Below are 21,493 nucleotides of genomic sequence, written 5' to 3' on the forward strand. Positions count from 1 at the left end.
TATATATAAATAAAATCCTCTTCGCATCATTATCTGTATCTTCCTCAATCTAGGTTTCTCTGCCAGAGTCCTGGGAGTTTCAGGGTTCGGTGCTGGTTCTTTGCTGTTCACTTTTCCAGACAGAGAGCATTGAGGTTCTTCCTGGGAGTTGTTGGAGCTGAAAGTGTCCCAGTTTAGGAGTCACAGCCCCAAATGCTCTTACCACCACTGACACCATTTTGGGCTTTACTGTCCACATGCCCTCTAGTTCCTCTTGCAGGCTCTGGCACTTCTTCAGATTCTCACTCCTTCCATGATGTTACTGTCACAGCCTGCCCTCTTTCTGACTGGTATATTGTCTCTGTAGTTGGACTTGGGGTGGAAACCTCTCCATACTTTCTGAGGAGCTTCTGGGCCTTCACATTGGTAGGCTCCCTCTCCTCTTTTGAGTATGTGCTGCTGCTTTTGTAGCCAAGCATTTCTAGGACTACAGCATCTGCGCATGTATCGGTTGGTTAGTAACAGGAATTGTCATAAGAGCTCTGTGGGCATCTTTTTAACATATTATATAATGAAACTTCTTCCCTGAGCCTTGACAATTGTAGAGTTGTAATTGCAGGAATGTTCCAATCTCAGATGGCAGACCTCAGATAAAGAATGTTTCCAAGCAAATACAACTCAGGCAAACAAAGTCACTAATCTAAAGGAGGATTAGAGAGAGGAAGTAAACATATGTTAGACTTTAACTAGAGATAATTAATTGTATTAATTACTGTGCTAAACAGTAACGAAAGTTAAGCAGTAACCAAAGCTAACCAATAATGGAGGATAACTAAAAATGTGTATAAATGCAAGACTAGACTCCAATAAAGATCATCATGATTCAGTTGTTCATGATCAAGCAACTTGACTGCCTCATCATTACAACAGATAATCAGTGTTGAGGGTTTATTGTAGCTAGTGTCAACTTTGAATCGGATCAGGCCTATCACAGCCATTTTCTCAGCCTGACACACTTTTCGGGGGTGGGGAGGGAGGTTTGGAATGTCAGACCAGACATCAACCACTTACTATCTTGTGGGAACCAAGGTCATCCTACCAGGTGCTGGCCAGAGACTGGAAGAGGTTACCAAGGAGACCCCAGAACATCTAATTGGACAATGTGACCTGTGACCAGAAGGAAGGGAGCTGTCTAATCTTTAATTATACTGAAAGTGCAGGAAATAGCCACAGCTAGTTTGCTTTTCAGCTGTGCCAAAATGATGTGTTCTGTAAAGCAGTTCTTTGAGAACGCTAAAAGTCTCAGGAGATGCTGAATTGATTGGGTTCATTACTTGGAACCTTGGCAGCTGGTTTATCCATTGATCTGATGCTTCGTATCAGCTGCTGTGCTTGTAATGGATGGGATGGCAGTGACGTTCCAGCTTCAAGAATTGGCTGCGCAATCCAGTTTTGGCCCTGGGATGTTAATGTGTGGTTGATCTATCTCAAGTTGTGAGAGCAACTTCTTCACTATACTGTATTGAATTGTTGAGTAACTAGTTGTTTCTCAGGTTGTTTTGTCTCATCTATATATAGATTGTTCTAGTAGCCCACTTACTCTCAGATTGTTCTGGTTCTGGTCCATCTTAGATGGACCTTGTCAATCTGGGTGACATCTAAGCTCCCATTACTCTCCTAGTTCATGCCATTCTCTAATTCTGATATCTCACCTCAAAACAAGGTACAACTTATGTAATAATGCCATTTAAAATTAAGGAGCTAATTCAAGAGTTGAAGGCGATGGGAGAAAAGGAAAAGGGAAAATCAACTAATTTTCCAGGCACAAATATTGTACACACCCAGACATAGTTTACCTAGAACTGTATAATATGAATAAGATTACAAGGAAAAAGCTTAGATCAAGGGATTTTCAGCTCATCAACTCAGGTCAACAGTTTCAGATTATTCATCGACCCCTAAACTTGTATGAAAACAATTTAGTAAATACTGCTTTATTACTGCTACTGATAATAACAATTATGCATAACCCTTATTATGTTTTGGGGTCACTATTGACCATTTTGTGGAACCTGGTTGGATCAATCTGTAATCTATTTATTTATTGAAACCCCATGCATATTTAGCTGTTTGTTTCCCTAAATGACTGTTTCCTTCCTATTCTCCACCTCTTCTCGGAGAAGAGATGGCATTAAGTGGTAGGAACCAGATTGAGAAGATAGGCTGACTCTTCTTGGGATGGAAGACACAAGAAAAAATGGAATTGCCCTCCTTTTAAATCCTTAATGTAGGGCGAAAGTTTTTTAGTTTGATTCTATAAGGTAGGGATCACCAACCGTGGCAACTTTAAGACCTGTGGACTTTAACTCCCAGAATTTCTCAGCCAGTAAAGCTTTGCTGGCTGAGGAATTCTCAAAGTTGAAGTCCACAAGTCTTAAAGTTGCCACGGTTGGAGATGCCTGCTATAAGGCCATCGTGGAAACAGGAAATGCTTGAATTCCTCGGCTTTGCCAATATCTGCCCTCTATTCAGATTGGCAGGTGTGGTTTTGTTTGATAAACTCTTTGGTACCTGAACCTTTTTGGGAGGTTTTCTTCTTTTTCACTTCTGTTCCTTATAATCGGTTTATGATATTTATGTATTCATCAGTACAGCTTTTGCTCCTAACTACGCCTATGAGTTACGCCAACTTCAGGAAATCCTCATGTATATAAGCTGCATGCAGTGGAACACCATTGGCTGAACTTGGTTGTTTGTTTTGTCCTGTGTGCATTTTCCCAAAGCAATCTGGTCACGTAAGACTCTTGCCCTCATTCTTTTAAGCGACTTTTGCCAGCTCTGACTCAGATACGATACTTTTTATTTTTTATTTTTAAATTCAGGAAAAGATGCAGAAATGTTTGGAGCCCTTGGAAAAGAAATTGCAAGAGATCGCCCACTGCAAATCCCGAGAAGAAAAGAAGGCTGGGGAACTCAAGGCAGGTGTTGAGTCCTCTGTTCACTGTCGAAGGACAGAGTATTTATTCTTAATTTAATTCTTCACTGTAGCCAAAAGAAAAAAAAAACAGTTGTAAAGTGTAATGTTAAAACTTCAGCCTTTTGTATCTCTGTCTCCAGAATAGATTAGATTATATTAGATTGGAATAGAATAGAATAGAATAGAATAGAATAGAATAGAATAGAATAGAATAGAATAGAATAGAATAGAATAGAATAGAATAGAATTCTTTATTGGCCGAGTGTGACTGGACACACAAGGAATTTGTCTTTGCTGCATAAGCTCTCAGTATACCTAAAAGATATAAGGGATAAATCATGATCATAAATACATTCATCATGAATCATAAGAATACAACACTTAGTGATAGTCATAGGATACTAAATAAACAATCAAAATCATCCTAGGAAATTAAATAAAACAATATAAATTGTAAAGATACAAGCAACAAGGTTACAGTTAATTTATACATTTTTCTTTCAGCTGAGGGTGCTTATGACATTACAAAATCCTTAAATGATACCCAGGTCAGATAAGAAAGACCCCTCTTGGTTTCAGAAATGTTTAAAAGGTATAATATCCCAAATAGTAACAACACAGGTAGTCCTTGTTTTTTTTTTTAAAAAAAAAGTTTTATTGATTTTACAAACAAACAAACAAACAAACAAAACAAAACATCATTAAACATTAAAAACATAAAACCTCTTTCCATTGTAGATCTTTACAAGGCAGGTAACATATTGCTTTATATCACGTACTTATAATTTATCCCATTTCCATATAAACACGTAAATTCCCTTTACCAAATTCCACATTGTTTCTCTTTAATCATTATTCAATCATATTTCCTTTCTAATTTATCTGGTACTCAGTCATCACATTTATATTTTCCTCTGGCTTGTTTATAATTATTCTCATCTAGTCTTCCTCCGAGATTTTATTATTTAATTCTTAATTAAACACACACACATAAGACATAAACATAAAAACATAAAACTTTCTTCTAGAAAGTAACTTGGCCCCAGATTACCTCTTTTTGTATGGACTTCAATTGAATTCATGCTCTTCTTATATACCATTACCCTTCTTATTTACCATTCTATATCTATTATATAACTCCTCTCCACTTTTGCCTCATCTTAATTCTGTTTTATATATTTAATCTTGCTTTAAAGAAAAATATTTTTATATCTTTTGTCCATTTCTCCATTTACATCTGTCTCATTTCCAATTTAAGAAAGAATAGTTTCCCCTGGAATCACTAATCGGAGTATGATGCCTTTCTATCATTCCCCTGAATTAAAATTTAAAATAACACCTAAATCCCAATCAGATTCTGCTTAGTAGATTCTACTATTTCAGAAACCAATACTACAATAATAAATCCATAACAGTCAACACATTAGTCCATTAAACTCTATATTTAAACTAATATTTTAAACATTCCCTTTAGTATTTTATTAAAACTTAATATCATTCATTATTAAACCTTTTAAAGTTATACCTTGATATTTTAGTCTTTTATTAGATCTTAAAAAGTTCTGATTATCTACTTATAATACAAATACCACTATTACAATACTCATGTGTACTTTGCAGAATCCCCTTTTTTTTAAAAAAAAATCCCTTATATTACCCATTATCCCTAAAAAAAATTTCCTTTTCTCTATCTTGTTTTATACCTTTGTAACTTTTTTCCCCCTTTTCCCTTTCCTTGTTAGCCCGCCTAAACTTTTTACCCCCTCCTCTCCAAACCTCTGCCTTCTTGATTTCCCCTTTCTGTTGCATTCCTCTTTCCTTTTGCTTTCTAGCATTATGTTGTTTTTGCATCTTCTTTTTCTCTTTCATAAACATTTTTTTATTTCTTAAGTCCTTCCTTTTCGCTCCTCTCTTTCTCCTTTCTTTCTTAGTCACACCGTTTAGTTCATTAAAAATGGCTTCTTCTTCCTCGGCTTCTTCCAGCTGTTGTTTAATTTGTTGACACATGACAAGCGCCATATCTAGGAAACAAAGGGCTTCTCCCATAACATCTTTGCCTTCTTTCTTTATTTTTAAATATTGTTTTTTTAGTTCATCAAGAGATAGAGCCATTTTAAACTGTTTCTTCTTCTCTTTCTGTATCCTCTTCTTATTATTAAACCAATCAGTTATTTCCAAACTTAAAACAGTTCCCAAAAGTCCCAAAATCCCACAGTCATCAAACAGTCCAGGCAGAGTACAAGCTTCTTCTTTTTACAATTTCTCTTCTAGGGGTGAAGTCAAATTAGGGAAAGAAAAAACGTCCAATCTGTGCTTTAAGTCTTTCTTAGAATTAATTTCTATTCTCTTTATCTTCAAGGCATCTCCTCCAGCAAAGTCTTAGAGTAAAGATTTGTTTTCCCAAGCCTCTCCCTTCCCACTTATAACAAAGGAGTTTAGGTTTTACCTTCTATCAAAAGGCTGGTTTCCCTTGTCCATTTGTTAATTCCATAAGGGAGGGAGAGTAACTTCCCCTTTTCGTCACTTTTCTTCGCAGCTGAAAACATCAATCGGGAACATTATAGCTTCCAAGCCACTAGTTCCCAGGTGTTAAATATGTCATTAAGGTCCCAGTTCGACCAAGAAAAAACTTTCGTTTTAAAACTCCTTCTTCCTCCTGCGCATTCTTTATCCAGTTGCCGGCTTCTTTATGGTGGCCATAAAGACCACCGCTCCACCGTCTTGAGAGAAGGGGGTTATTGCCAGCTGGGGGGGTTGCGATAGCCTACACCCCCTGTCCGGATCCCCCTTTCTTCAGCTGCCCCAACAGGGCAGCCTTAGCCTCCAAATCCGTCAGGATCGGAGGCACCAAGGCGGCTAGCACAGCAGGGATCGCAGAGAAGGCGAATCCCTGCTGTCACCGAAGCCGACAAACCGGAAGAGCCCCAGGTAGTCCTTGTTTTATAGCCATTCATTTAGTGATCATTCAAAGTCACAATGGCACTGAAAAAAAAAAAGACTTATAACTGGCCCTCGTAAATACAACCGTCAAAGTATCCTCATGGTCACATGAACAGAATTCAGGCACTTGGCAACCAGCATATATTTACAAGGCTTGTCGTTGCATATATTTACAAGGCTTGTCGTTCCAGGGATCACATGATCACCATTTGCAACCTACCCAGCCAGCTTGGGGCAAACAAAGACAATAGGGGAAGTTAGTTTCTCATTAACGACCAGGTGACTCTTAACAAGTGCAGGTGACTCTTAACAAGTGCCTAACCATGGCACGAAGGACATACCATGTTTCTCCAACAATACGCCCCCGCCATAGGAAGACCCAGCATGTTTTCTAGGCATAAAATGAAATTAAGCCCCTCCCCCCCAAATTTAAGCCTAGTTTAAAACATGCAAAATTGGGGGGGGGGGGGAGGCGTGGGGAACTTGCCATTAGGAGTGCCCCACGGGCAGCTATGCCTCACCATCAGCCGCTCCTAACAGCCAATCATGGTGGAGCACGGAGGGCTCCCTTACCCCCACCTAGCGACTTTGCTGCAGACCCAGGTCAGCGGGCGGCGTCGGCGTGGATGTCCTCCAGTGTTTTGGCCGCTTCTCAGGCCTCTGTAGCTTCCACGGTTACCACTGATGCTGGCGCCTCTCTCGCCAGTGCCGTCTCCAACAACAGCGTCTGAGTTGCTCCCGCTTTTCCCCCATCCCTTTAACAACAGGGAAAAAAAAAGATTTTGAGGTACCTGGGAGTGCCACACGCTGCGTTTTGGTTTAATCCCGAGTGGCTGGGTGGGCGTGAGAAGAGCCGAGTGAGCGTCTCTGCTGCTGCTACCCTTGGTGCTCCAGCCTCAGGCTCTGCAAGTTTGCAAAAGTCCCAATGCAGCAGCCCGTTCCTGCATTCCAAGCACCCAGGCTGAGCTGCAGCTGTCCCTCTCTCGCCAGCGCTGTCTCCAACAACAGCGGCAGCAGCGGCGGGAACCGTGGAAGCATTTCAGCCGTTTCTCAGGTGGGGGAGCCACCTCTGTAACTTCCATGGTTCCCCCCGCTGCTGCCGCTGTTGTTGGAGACAGCACTGGTGCGTGGAGGGGAGGGGGGGAAGAAATTAATTCACCCCCGAAAAGACAGCCGTTTTTTTCGGGGCTCAAAAAAAAAAAAAAAAAAGACCCGGCCTTATTATATGAGAAACACAGTAAAATCAACTCACTTAACTCACTTCCATTGCTGAACAATGGAAATTCTGTCCCCAATTGTAAGTCAAGGACTACCTGGAAAGATAATTTCTCCGATAGGAGTCTGAATATAAATTCTTCAGAGATATTTAGAGGCATTAAGAACATCCAGAAAAGTAATGCCATAGTACTAAAGCTCATTAAAAATAACTGGCCTGTCCAAGAAGCTCAAGAAACAAGACATAGAAATGTTTTTTTCCCAATATTATCCAACTTTTTCTTCTTATGTATCTGCAGCGGAAGGTTGAGGACCGCCGTCAGCTCATCATTAATGAGTTTGAGGAGCTACACCTGTTTCTAGCAGACGAGCAGGACATATTAATGCAACGCCTGGAAAACGAGGAGAGGGAAATTTTACAGAAGTTGAAGGAAAATGTGACGGAGCTTTCAGAACAACGATTTGCCCTCAACAGTCTTATCACTGAAATCGAGGAAAAGTGTTTGCAGTCAGGCATGGACATGCTCAAGGTATGAGTTCATCCCCAGAAATTTTAAGTGCTTCTGTCTGTGAATCTCAGAACAACGTGTGTTCTGGGGAGAAACTGGGCACTTCTGGTATAATTCGGATTGTTTGGGCATATAACAAAAAAGCGAGTTTAGAATCGGAGGGAAAAATCTGGGAGAGTTTCAAGAAATTTCCACAGGAAAATGCTTTCTGAGAACATATCTGTACAACTTTTCAAGAACTCAAGGCAGCATACTTAAGTGCCTGGCTAACCTAGCTGTTTCTAGGTAGTCTCGAGTTATGACTGGACATTCAATGACCATTCAAAGTTACAATGACCTTGGAAAGGGTGCTTTATAGCCCATAAAGCCTTTCCAGCTGTTGTAAAATGTTGCACCAGGCCCCTCCACAGCCACATTTTTTGGTGCTTCACTATCACAAACAGTTGTCATATCCTGCAGTCATGTAGCTGAGATTTGTGAAGTTGTTTATTTTGCTGATTTTTGACAAATAAACCTCCCTTTGGGGAGAATGGAGTCACTTAACAACTGTGTGATTTGCTTAACAACCACCATAAAAATGGTCAAAAAATTGGATTCAGTCACATGGATTTCTCAATTTCTGACCACAACAATTTATAACTGAAATTCTAGTCCCAATTTTGGTCATAAATTGAGGACTTACCTGCATTTTACAGTGGGTAAAGGATAGTTAAGTTGAATGATGTAAAGAATAAATTCAAGATTTGGGAAGAGGGTGGTTGAGTCAGGGCTTCCTTAAATCTGAGTTCAGCATTGTTGGAAGCCTTTAATAGGAATGCTGGACTCTTCCATCTGTGTAAGTCTAAACTTATGCCAAAGTGTTCATTCCTTCCCTTAGAAGGCTCAAGAATTACAAGCTGATATTTACACATCACAATCACACTACAGAGTGTATAATAATAATAATAATAATAATAATAATAATAATAATAATAATAATAATAATAATAATAACAACAACAACAACAAAAATAAAAACCTAATCTAAACATTTAGTAAGTTAAATAGTTTAAAAATGCCACTATATAGATAGGACTAAATCACAAATGCACTGTTTGATTCAAGACAGTTACTGCCTTGGAAAAGAAACTGTTTCTCAATTTATTAGTCCTCATTTTAAGACAACTATAACGTCTCCCTGATGGTAACAGTTCGAAATATGAATGACCAGGATGAGAACAATCTGTGGAGATTTTTAGTGCTCTAGAGAGGAGTCTGGTCTTCGCAATCTCTTCCAAAGAAGAAAGAGAGCAACCAATGATTTTTTGTGCTGTGTTTATAACTTTCTGGAGCATCTTCTTATCTACTGCAGAGCATCCAGCATACCACACCGTTACACAGTATGCCAAAATGCTCATCTAAATAGCTAGGAAAAATGATTGAAATAAAAGAAGCAATACTGCGTGTTCACACAGGGAAATTTAATTAGCTTTGAGTGTCTGCTACAGCTTCACAATTGCAGTTTTCTTTCATTTGAAGTGATTTCAAATGCCAGCTTTAGGTTACCTGTCAAGGTTGTGTAAGCCTATCTTGTTTCCTCTGTACATCCTCTTTTAACTAATATTTATTTGATGGTTGATGAGGCTAGAGCTCATTTCTCTGCCTTTGTGAATGTAAGTTGTATAGTTCTTGTGGCTTCCTGTTTAAATGTGTTGGTTTCTAACTCTGCAAACCTGTTGTGAGAGGACAGAATAAGTTGATGGGATCCCCATCCCATGTGCCAATCCTTTTGGTGTAATAACTTCCTATGCAAGTGGGATTTTTAAATTTAATATGTGGGTTTTCATAAGATCAGATGAAATCTTAATATTATTTCCTGTCTTTATACAGGACGCGAGGAGCATATTTGAGAGGTAAGGAACAAATTCCTTTTCAATGAATTCAGTTGAACTACGTCTTATAGAGGCTGGCAAGATTGTTGTTGTTATCACTAGAGAAGCAATACAACTAACTTAAAAATGAAAGTCAAAGTTGAGTATCTGGAGAAATGTGTATGTGTTCCTATATTGACACCATTTTTAAAATTCATTTAATTTTTTAAAGTGAAATTAAGGTGGGATACTTTACACCAGGATTCACCATCTTTAGTGACATTTACTATGATACTTGGGCTTTGAATTGCATTTTGGGACTAATAAAAAAAATAATACCAAGAAAAATGTCCATTTAGCTTAATGTGAATTTTATTTGCAATACATTACTAAAAGTAGTTTGTAGCATCTGTTTCGATGTTATCAGTAAGCATACAACATCGAGCTCTTATTATAAATAAAGTAAAAACAAACAAAAAACTCAAAATGGCAGACTGTGGATAGACCACTAGACCAGCGGTTGCTTGAGAAAATTGAGAAAATTTTGGTGGGCCGCAGAGAAATCTCACTCCCAGAGCATCCCCCCAAAGCAATTAATCCAGGCTGCGCAGAAACACAAGGCTGCACCGCCCACATGGCCTGCGGAAACCCTCCCCGTCCACTCCTTACCCGACAAACTTGCCTGCTAAATTGCTATTTTTCTTTTTTCCGGCCATCATCTGTTCTGCTCTGCTGGGAGATTTAGATTAGCTAGGAAGCAGGAAATGGTTGGATTTCTTGCTTTCTATCTACTCTTTAGATCTTCAGCTCTGCTTTTAAGCACAGCTGAACCTCCCTTAGGACTGAAGGTTTGCTTGCAAGCAAATTCAGTGCAGACTCACGGCAAGCAAATTTGAGAGACTGAGCTAGCTGATGGCAGATAGATAGATCACTCAATGATTCTGTGAGCAACTCAATCTGCCTGCTTTGCCTGATTTGGGGTAACAGTTGCTCTTTTTTATAAAAAAATCAATATTTACATACATGGTGTGTTGTGAGTTAATTTTTGTGAGTTTGCTTGCAAGCAAATTTTATGTGACTGTCTGAGCTAGCCAATGGCAGATAGATAGATTTCTGAATGAATCTGTGATTCTGTGAGCAACTCAATCTGCCTGCCTGCTTTGCCTGATTTTGGGTAAAAGTTGCTCTTTTTTTACAAAAAAAATATCAATATTTATATCAATATTTATAATATTTATATAAATATTATATAAATATTTTAAATATTAAATATTTATATAATTATTTTATTATATTATTTAATTATATTATATTATATAATTATATTGTTTAATTATGTTATATTATTATTATTTATATAATTATTTATATCTAATATTTATATAAATATTTATAATATTTATATACAAGCCATACCCAGCCAGTCACATGACCACCAAGCCACACCACAAATTAGGCCATGCCCACAGAACCGGTTAGTAGTGATCTAAAATGAGTTTGGTGGTCCCTGAGGTCCAAAAGGTTGGCGACCCCTGCACTAGACCATCTTTTTCTGCCATTAGTTTTCTGTGTTTCTGTGTCTTTGGCCACAATCGGATAACTCTGGAATTCAATTCAATAAAGGTGCAGATGTGAAACAGAGGTTTGCTCAAGATGTGTAGCTCAGGGGTCTTCCAACCTTGGCAACTTTAAGACTTGTACACTTCAACACCCAGAGTTCCTCAGCCAGCTTTGCTGGGAGTTGAAATCCACAAGTCTTAAAGTTGCCAAGGTTGGAGACCCCCCCTGGTGTAGCTGAACAGATCTTCCTCAATCCAACCTGATTATAAATAGTCCTTGACTTACGACCACAATTGCTGTTGTTAAGCAAGACAGTTGTTAAGTAAGTTTTCCTCATTGTCCTCCTTGGGACTATCATCAAGTTGTTAAGATAGTAACACAATTGTTAAGTGAATCTGGCTTCCCCATTGAACTGTGGAGTCACAAAAGGGGAGTCACATGACCTTAGGACACGGCAACTGTCATAAAGACGTGCCCTTCGCCAATCGTCCAAATTTTGAGGATGCTGCAGGGGTTATAAATGTGGGAAAACGGTCATAAATCACTTTCTTTTCCCAGTGCTGTTGTAACTTTGAACTGTCACTAAGTGAACCGTTGTAAGTCACGGACTATCTGCAACTAGCAGAGAAAGTTGTTTCGGGAGTGTGGCCTGTTTACCAGCTTTGGCTAGGAAGCCAGGTAAAGCCTTATTTAGGCAGAGATAGGCTGGTGTTTTAAAAAAAAAAGAGAAGAGAAAAGTGGGGTGCATTCTGAGAGTTGAGGCTGACTGGATTGTACCCAGTTGCTCTGTCCTTTTCCTTGCAGATGTGAGGAGGCGGAAGCCCAAGGGTCGAGTCAGGTCTCCATTGAGCTGGAAAAGAATTTCTACAGTTTCCCAAGGCAGTACTTTGTCCTGCGCAAAATTATTAAGAGCCTCACAGGTGAGTTACGACTCTGCCTCCGGTGTCCCCACCCCTGCCCCCCCCCCGTGTGGACGGAAAGAGCTTTAAGGAAGAAAGACTAGCCTTTTTGATCTGGAATCTGCCAGGTAGTCCTCGACTTACAACCATGGTTGAGTCTGTAATTTTGGTTATAGGTTCGAGGCCATTGAGCAGGTCACTACACGGTCTGACTTTATAGCTACATCCTGGCTTTCCCAGGCTTGAACATTAAATGGCATTCAGAGTGTCTCGGGATGGGGGAGACCCTGGGAGGTCTGTAATTTTTGAACGGTCACTGAATGAATTGTTGTTAAGCGAGGACTACCTGTATTTGCCCGTTCACTAAATAATCACCACGGGCATTGCAACTATTACACAGTGTCCATTTATTAGAAGGCTAATGCCTCTGGCTGCTCCTGTGGGAGTACACTTCCTGCTCCAAATGTTTATTCTGGAGAATGTGGCACATTTCCAGGCAAAACCATCCGTTTTCTAAGGAAGATTGTGGCATCCAGAAGTGCTATATCCCTTGGGTTATACTTTGGGACAAAAAGCATTAATCAGAAAAGTTTGTCAGCTGGATCTCCCAGTATCTCTAATGATCTATCATACAATGCTGTGAAATAACAATTGCTAATGTCTTTTACAATCTGTTATTTTATAGATTTATTTCTGAGAATTATGGAATTTGCTATCACAATACATCAGGAAGGTAGCAAATTTGGAAGGCAATTCGAACTAGTCATGTTACCCAGTGTAGACTTTTTGTAAATAAAGAACATTTCCTCAGAAAACCAGCTGCTGCATGGCTTATATATCAAAACAAATGTCTTATACTTTTAGCTGCTTATTTGTCTGCCAAATTGTAGCTTATTGATTTCACTAGACAACAAACATTTTGCTCCCTAAAATCTTTTTGGTGTTATCTTATAGATTTTTGGTTGCTAATTGCAAAAATAACCTGAGAAGAAAATTGAGAAGAATCTATGGTTTTCGTATCATGTACAGTTCTATAGATAATCTTCTGTTTTTACACAAAGGCAATGTACAATCTTCAGCACTTGTTGACAATGCTGCAGATACGAAAGAAACACATGAATACTTCTGGAATATCTTTAGAAATCTAAGAGCATTGGCTCGGCTTCATGGAACTGAACAATGAACAACGAACTGTTGTTACATATGCAATTGGGACAGCCATGCAAGGGATTCGTATTACATTAAAAAGAAATGGCCATGCTAAAAACATTTGGTTCCAGGACTGAAAAACATGGCAGGTGAACCTCTTGTTGACCCAACAGTTATTATTTCCTCCACTCCACATAAAACTCAAGACTGATGAAAAATTCTATGACAATGATGAACAAGGAAGATGATGGTTTTCGTTATTTGAGACAAATGTTCCCAAGAATAACTGATGCCAAGATTAAGAAAGGAATTTTTGTTGGTCCACAGATCAGATATGTCGTCAGTAACAAATGGTTTGAAGATGTGTTAGTGGGGCCAGAGAAAATCATGTGAAAAGCATTCAAGGATGTTGATAAGAATGTTTTTCGCAACTATACAGCAACAAACTATATTCAGCTGGTTGACAAACTTCTTACAGCATACAAGATCGTGAAGTGCAACATGTCATTGAAGATTCATTTTCTGCATTCACACTTGGACTTCTTTCTCCAAAATATAGTGCATTCAGTGATGAACACGGTGAGAAAAATGGTATCAGGGCAACTGGAATCCATCAGAGCTGGCTGACTATTGTTGGACACTGCAACAAGATGCATCAGACACTGAGTATAAACAAGCCTTTGGAACTAGATCCTCTTCATACCTATTCAATTGAGAAGAATCTATCTTGAAAGGGTGATTTGAAAGCAGCCCCTTCTGTTCTTTGGAATACAGCGATCCTATCAGTGTTACTTTTTCCTTGATCTCAGATGACCTATTGAAGATCCCACATTTTATAAAACCACAAACGGTAGCATTTATTACATTGTTACCATTTGCCACTTCTTGAGACAGGGCTATGTAATCTCATTTTACCTTCCATCATTTAGGATGTTCTGCACACATTTAATACATGCATATAATAATTATTCACCAAGTATACCTGTGGAGGATGGGAGAATGGTTCTTGCAGAAGCTTCTTCTACCACCAGACTTTCCAAATAAGCAGTCTCCATCTTTAATGCACTGACACAATGGCACATCTTCTGGAGAATTTGTCAGAAGATTGGAAAATGCTTCCAGATCCTCTTAACTGATCTCCGATGTTGATCTGCAGAATGTGGAGGTACAAGTCCTTTTTCCTTCCCTCGGAGAACTGAAGTTTCTACTGAATCTCAAGGATCTCACATTTTAAACCCTGAACAACCTGATTTGTCTCTACAGGATCTGGATTTCCAAGTAGTATGGGACAACACAACCAAATTGCAGCGTATCAAAAGTCAAGGATGATGGCTCTCAGTTCTTTTTCTAACATACTGTCATTGTTGAGGCACCACAGTCATGTTCACAGAACAGACAACATTCAGTTCCAGTGGATTAAGAAGGAAAGGAGTTCATGGAAGCACTCGGAAGATTGCCCTTAATGGATTATAATCTGTATTTTTAATTTTTTTTACTATGTTATTGAAGGAAAGAAAGCAGCACTGTTTTTCTATAATATTTAGAGGCAGATTGCGTGTAGCACAAGCCTACGGTACAGAACTAGAGGTATACAGAACAAATTACACTGCCAAATATATTATCTGCTGCATTTATCTTTTTAGTTAAACCTATTAGCCCTCTACCATCTTTCCTAGCTATGTTCACAGACCAAAGGAAGAAAATATTGTAAGCGTTTCCTTTAGTAGAGTGGACTATTTAGTTTCTAAATGGAGGGCGTACTGGATGTGATGCATACGCTTGAAACTTCATGGATTTTCAGCAAAATCAAATTTTTTTGTTCTCAGTAATGGAATTAAACACTCACTCAAGCATTCTCTAATCACTTCACAGTTAAATGTATTAAAGAAAACTGCACCTCGGTTCCAAGGATAAAAAGTCTTGAAGGAAATTCTTTCAGTCTCATAAGCAGCAATTGCAGTAGACAACAGGACTGTGATGATTTTGGCCCATTTATGGATCACCTGAATTGCAAGTACTATAATCATTTGGGTAGCCTTCATTGTCAACTATAATCAGTTGGGTAGCCTTCATTGAGTTTGTAGTCCCATCCTAGTCAGTCAGTCATTTTTCTGGAAGATACATACGCTATTATTCAAAGACACAATAGAGACTTTCCCATGACATCTGGCAGAATTTTTATTCTAGCTATGTTGCTAGACCAAAGAACAGACACTTGGGGCTCATCCTGGACATGAGGAACTGTTTCCTCTCATCAACATTCAGGATATTCCATGTTATCCTTCCACCATTACAAGAAGGGCAGTGCTTTACATCTGTCAACCTGGCTTGATATTGTAGGTGTATATTCTCACATCAATACCATTTTCAGCCATCAAAAATCCTGATGACTCGCCTTCAGCTAAACCATGGCTTTGTGGTTTTTCAATATCTATAACAGCAATAGTGGCATCTCTACAAGCATGAGAAGGTGATTATCAAACAGTCAGCGTGGCTGTTGATAATTTCCACCAGAAAATAATTATGTAGGGCATATGTATGGCCCTATTCTTGCTTGAGTACATAAGCTTGAAAGTTGACTTCAGAAGGAATCGTACTTCTCTTTCTCTCAGGTTCCAGAATCCCTTGTAACTAAGATCGTCGAGATTGACTTCAGACAAAGTGGATACAATCTCTACACTGGTCCCATGTATCCGTTCCTTGAGTCCAGTTTTTGCTCATGTGTTCTTATACCTCCTGAATCACAAGAGTGCAAATTACAAGACTCCTTTTGTGACTTTGGTGTTTGGTACCTCCTACTGGTTACAAAGATATTAAATATCGGTCAGATGGCACTTTACGTCCTAGAAGAGTAGGTACGTCACTGGAATATGTGGACAATTTGGTAGAAGACACACAATTTGATCAAACCCGCCTCTCCAGCTCTGATTCTGGATTCTGTTTCATAAAATGGTGGACATATTGTCTATTCCTAGGAATAAAAGGGTCATAGTTAAAGAGGAAAGATGTTTCATATCAACAAGCGAAGACCTCTAATGCTATTTAAGACTTAATTATTTTTGGAAGTATTACTGTTGGAAGTATCCCTGTTGGGCAACACAGTTACATGGGCAGGAAGGAACCAACTTCTCCCCCTAATTATTACTTTCACTACACCTTTGGAACTGATGCATGAAAGAAGTGATGAAGGTTCCTGGATGCCCATCAGATGCTCTAATCCAGGGGTGTTAAACTTGCATCATCACATGACGTATCGTGACTTTTTTTCCCATTTGTTAAAATAGGGGTGGGGGTGTCTAGCACGTGACCTATCTGGCCCGTAGGCTGCGAGTTTGACCCTCCTGGTCCTTGCTTACATGATGTGTATGGAAAGTGATAAAGTGATGTAGTTACACTTTTCTGGCATTGTTCCTCCAGCAGGTGTTCTATTTGCCACTGTAGCCAAACTCAGTTTCTACATTAGTATTGCAGCTGGTTAAGAGGCTCCAAAATCCTTTTCATCCTTGTGACCAGAATATTTCAAGTCAAAGACACACAACTGATTTACATGGTTTACATGGTTCTGTGTTTACTATAATAGCACACATCTGTCTACCAAAAACTTGTTGGAACTTTATAAGGACTGAATGAAATACCTGGATTTGCTGCCACTCACATTCATGGTGTGGCAGATTGAGACCTGAATTCTACTTGATTTCAGATGGAAAGACTTTAATACAACACAGACATTTTGCCTGTAAAGGGTATACTTTGGATGGCAGACATCCATGAAGTTTGCATTATGTTACCATTTTATACTTGGTTGTTTTTGTTATTTCCAGCATCGCAAGTCTCTTTTTTTTCCTCAATAAAAGTGGATGTCACCTTAACATCCATGTTTAGATAGGCAGTGCTTCCATTTTCTCAGATAATACCGTTCACGAAGAGATTATTGAGTCTCTCTCTCTCTTCTTTGCTTCTAGCCTGGAGTTTCAATATTTACATTTAAATCTGTTGAGCTAAAAACTTGTTTTTTATCATTCCTTGGGAAAAATTACCTTCCTCATGGCAATTGCTTTAATTTGTACAGGGAGGGAGATACCTGCTCTCAGAGTTGTTCCCCCATCCAAGCTCCATCCTTCAGCCACGTATTTCTTACCTCTCTAAATTTTTCCCCCCTCCTTTGCAGATTATTTCACTAACACATTCAACAGTTTAGAACATTCTGTCAGCTTTGTTTGGAAGCCATATTAGCACCAAAAGCTTCCATACTGCCACATTCCTGTGCCTGGGAAATTGGGAGGGGGGATTTTGTAGAATGGTTGTTGTTAGACATAATAGCATTCTTTTTTTTTTTTTTGAAAATTTTATTTGGGTTTTCACAAAAAAAAAAACCATGATACAAATAAAACATCTTTTTTTGAAAATAGCATGGTCCCAGGTTACACTTCATACAGACACAAACTCAATTTCATGTTCACTTTTATGTTCTATTCCATATCTTATTACTGTTTTACATTTTCTACATAGTTTTTCTTCTCTCTTAATTTTCTCAATTTTATTTTAATTATCTCATCTCAATTCAAATCATTATATTTATACTTTTGTCTGTCCTGTTTCAATTTCATATTTTCTTTTCTCATTAAACCAATTTTCTCCTGTAGTTACTAATTGGAGTATGGCACCTTTATATCTTTTAATTTTATCCATTCAACTCTTATTTAAGCTTCAATATATACCTTGAGGTTATAACATTCAGTATAATACATAACTTCCAATCGAATTCTGCTTGGTACATTCTTAAAATACACACTATATTCTTAAAAAGTGATTATAAATATATATAATTAAAACACTCATTCCATTCCAATTCAGTTCTATCATTAATATTCATTAAAGTCTTAACCTCTTTAACATTTCTTTTCTATTAAATATCATACTTCCTTGGGAACACTTATAAGCTTTCCGTAATTAATTTTTTTCACTATTTCTCTTCCCTAATATTTTATAAAGCATTAAATAATTAAAATGTTCCCATCCTTTCCTAATTCAATTCTCTCATTCATTTTATTTCATTTATTTATTAACATTTTACTAGATTACAATAACTATTTTATCCATCATTTTAATCATGCATTGTTTCATATTTTCTAAAATTATTTCTATTTCTAATATAACAATACTATCTTATGTACCTTTGCAGAATCCCCTTTTCAATTAAATTTTCATCCATTATCTCTAAATAGGCCCTGTTTCTCCATATCTTGTTTCTGTCCTTTATAACTTCTTTTCCTTTCCTTCTTCCCTCTCTTCTTATCCCTCCCCTTTTTACCCCCTTGTCTCTCTAGTTCTAATTCTCTTCTGTATTCCCCTCTTCTGTTGCTTTCTAATATTATACTTATTTTTCAAGTTATTATTCCTTTTCTTGGTTGTTTTTTCAAATCTTAAACTTTTCATTCTCTTTCCGCCCTTTACTTTTTTTCCCTCACATAAAATTATTTGTTTATTAAAGATGGCTTCTTCTTTGTCCCAGTCTTCTTGTTCTGCAGGCATTTCTTGTTGTTTCTCATAGTTCGAGATTTCCATTTCTAAGAATTGAAATACGAAGCCAAAAGAACCTCTCCTTTCTTGTGCACCTTCTTTGTACTTTTTAAATTCCATTTTCAGTTCATCTAAAAGTAGTGCCATTTTAAACACTTTTAAACAACCACCCAATTGATTTTAGTCATTCAAATGCAATAACCAAAAATCCAGAGATCAACAAATAATCCAAATACTCCCAAGCTGTTTCTTCATGCTTCTTTTTTCCACTTTCTCTTTCTGGGGTTTTACTATTTTGTTGCCAAGTTTCAGTTAAAATGTATCTTTTAGAAGTCTTGTTGAGGTTTTACTGTAAATTCCTTTTAATTCCAGGCAGTCTCCTCCCTTTTTTTCCAGATCATGCCCTTTTATTCTTTTTCTCTCCTTTCCTGCTTTTAAAAGCTTTTAAGTATCCAGAAATCGTTATTGTCCTTTTGACATTTTATTTTCAGCTTAAATGCCTACTGATGTCAAAGTGGATTTTTTGTTTCCAATTTCTCATTTAAATCTCTTAGCTGTCAGTATAGGGAAAGGAAGAGAAGAAAAAAAAAAGAATCCTTTCTCTTTTCTCTCTTCTTTGCTGCTTCAAAATCTTCTTTGGGAACAATGTTACTTTTTTTTTTTTTAGTTTAAATTCCAGGGTACCTTAGTTGTTGCTTTTGCAGTTTAACCCAGTCAACCAAAACTTTCTTTTCTTCTCTTCGTCCTGCACATTCTTTTCCGGTCAAGTTCTTCTTTGAGGTGGCCATTTCTGACCACCGCTGCAACCGCCTTCGGGAAAGGGAGTAATGGCCAGCTGAGGAGGAGAGATGCGGCTCTCCTCAACCCTGCTGGCAGTCTCCCCCCTCTTCACCACCTCTACGGGGTGGCTTAGCCACGAAACCAGCCGGCTCGGGGCGCTCCAGCTCCATGACCTTTATAGTCAAGGTCATGTTATTCCTGCACCTGGATGAGGAGTGGTTTAAGGGAGGTCTCAAGTTGGAACGGATGGTGACTGGGCCATGTGATGGAGTGATGGGTGCAGGGGATGGATTTTGTGTTTTTTTAGTTATTGGAGGAAAACCTGGAATTCTCAGATTTGGGTTTTCCTAGATGTGCCAGTATGACAACTCTAATAAAATGGAACTTTGAGAAAATGTCTGTCTCAGTGTTTTGGTGTTGGAGTTTGTTTCCCTGGAACGCTGACACATTCACACTACACCCTAAATCTGGAGATGATTTTATCTTCGTTCTATTGTATCACATAGCAGGAAAGGGAGGGAGGAAGGAAGGACCCACTGCTATGGAAATGCATTCTTGAAATTCTGAAGCTTTGCTCTGTCACAGCAAAGCAACTGAGTGTGAAGTCAGTTTATCAAGATAGTGTTACGTTCTGCTGTTTTTCTCAAATCTGCCACTTCTACTAGCCTTAATGCCAAATAGCTTTCATTTCAGTTCTCAGTGTTTATGAGGCACTATTTATTGCTATTAGCTCCGGAAAAGACTCCTCTTTTCCTCTCCTCCGCCTTTCTGAGCACTTCCACACCAAGAACAAGGTTTATAAATCACTACGTTTGTGAATTACAGATGAAGTGTTGGCTTCTTACCCATAATTATTGATTGGAGTAGTTTATCTGTTAGTGCTACAGTGCATTCTGTTCTGGTGCCAATGATATTGGTTGGTATCATTAGGTTATGTTAAATTGATGAGACTGGTGACCTTTGTATCTAAAGATACCTATTGGTATAAGGATATGTTTTTGCCTAAAATCCTAGGTAGTCCAACCGATGTCTGTATGGCTGCTATAATTATATTTCTGAATTCACAGAGGGCCACTCAGAGAACTAAAGGTACGGGTAATAATCAGTTTTTATCTTGCTGAATCAGACCACAGTTCAGTTTCTCCTAGGTAATGGGGCACCCATGGGAACGAAGGCATCCAGACTAGCAGCAAGGTCTTGGGGATGTGGGAAGTATAATTTAAGAAAAACATTTTCAAGCAATTTACTTGAAAGTATAGAACTATCCTAGATTGTTATTGTTTAATTTTTGAATGAAAAAGTTTTTTAAAAGTAATGCCTGATTTTAAAAACAATTGGCAGAGTTTAGAATTTTGGTATCCATTGATACTTAAGTTAATACCACTGTTTGGTTTCTGTTAAAAGTTGGACACTTTAGATTTGTAATCTCACAAACAGCACAAGTCACATATTGCCCTTCCTTGGGCTCTTGTAGTGTATTCTACTTGGAAACAGCATAGAAGACAAAATATCTGCTAAGCAGTGAACAAAATATCTGCTAGCTGGGTAACTGGGACTCGCTTGGAAGAATAATATATTTTATTGGTACTTTAGAAGATGCACTGACTTCTAGTGTATTTTTAATTAAAATTCAAAAAGTAAGGAATCTTTTTGGGTGGGGACAGGAGTATATAAATAAATATGTGTGCCCCACCCCGTCTGTGTGTTGCAGTTGTCTTCCAACATTCCTAAAGTAAGACATTCAATTGAAAGGGTTTTGTTTTTTTTTGTCTCGGGCATACCTCATCAAAGGAAGATCCTCTTGTGTCCTCACTTTGATTTGCCTGCTGCCCCAAGAAAATGTTTTAAATATGTGTTTTGAGTCTTTTATGCTTCTGAAGGTTGCAAGGTATTTTTCCTGCTTCCAGGGGTTGAAGGCAGCATGGCAGATAACAGATAATCAGAGATGGAAGGGACCTTATAGGTCATCTACTCCACCCAAGCAGGAGACCCTACACCATTTCTGACAAATGGCAGTCCAATCTCTTCTTGAAGGTCTCACTCAGGTGATGGCACTCCCACAACTTCCGAGGGCAACTTCTGTTCCATTGTTCTCACTGTCAAACTGGCAGTCAT

General features: G+C 38.4%; 1 protein-coding gene across 2 annotated transcripts in view; it reads left to right on the plus strand.

Annotated features, from left to right (window-relative positions):
• TRIM39 (tripartite motif containing 39) overlaps positions 1-21,493 on the plus strand; it is a 35,832-nt gene that overhangs the window by 9,909 nt on the left and 4,430 nt on the right. Inside the window, exons 4-7 of one of the 2 annotated variants that reach the window (XM_087928616.1) lie at positions 2,862-2,957; positions 7,411-7,641; positions 9,490-9,512; positions 11,835-11,950. In XM_087928616.1, the coding sequence (XP_087784742.1) occupies positions 2,862-2,957; positions 7,411-7,641; positions 9,490-9,512; positions 11,835-11,950 (466 nt within the window). Of the gene's footprint in view, positions 1-2,861; positions 2,958-7,410; positions 7,642-9,489; positions 9,513-11,811; positions 11,951-21,493 lie in introns of both variants that reach the window. The other variant, XM_087928617.1, reaches the window with a different exon arrangement.

The sequence above is a fragment of the Pseudonaja textilis genome, chromosome 2 (assembly GCF_049901715.1).
Source record: "Pseudonaja textilis isolate UNSWEBS1 chromosome 2, rPseTex1.2, whole genome shotgun sequence".
NCBI lineage: Eukaryota > Metazoa > Chordata > Lepidosauria > Squamata > Elapidae > Pseudonaja > Pseudonaja textilis.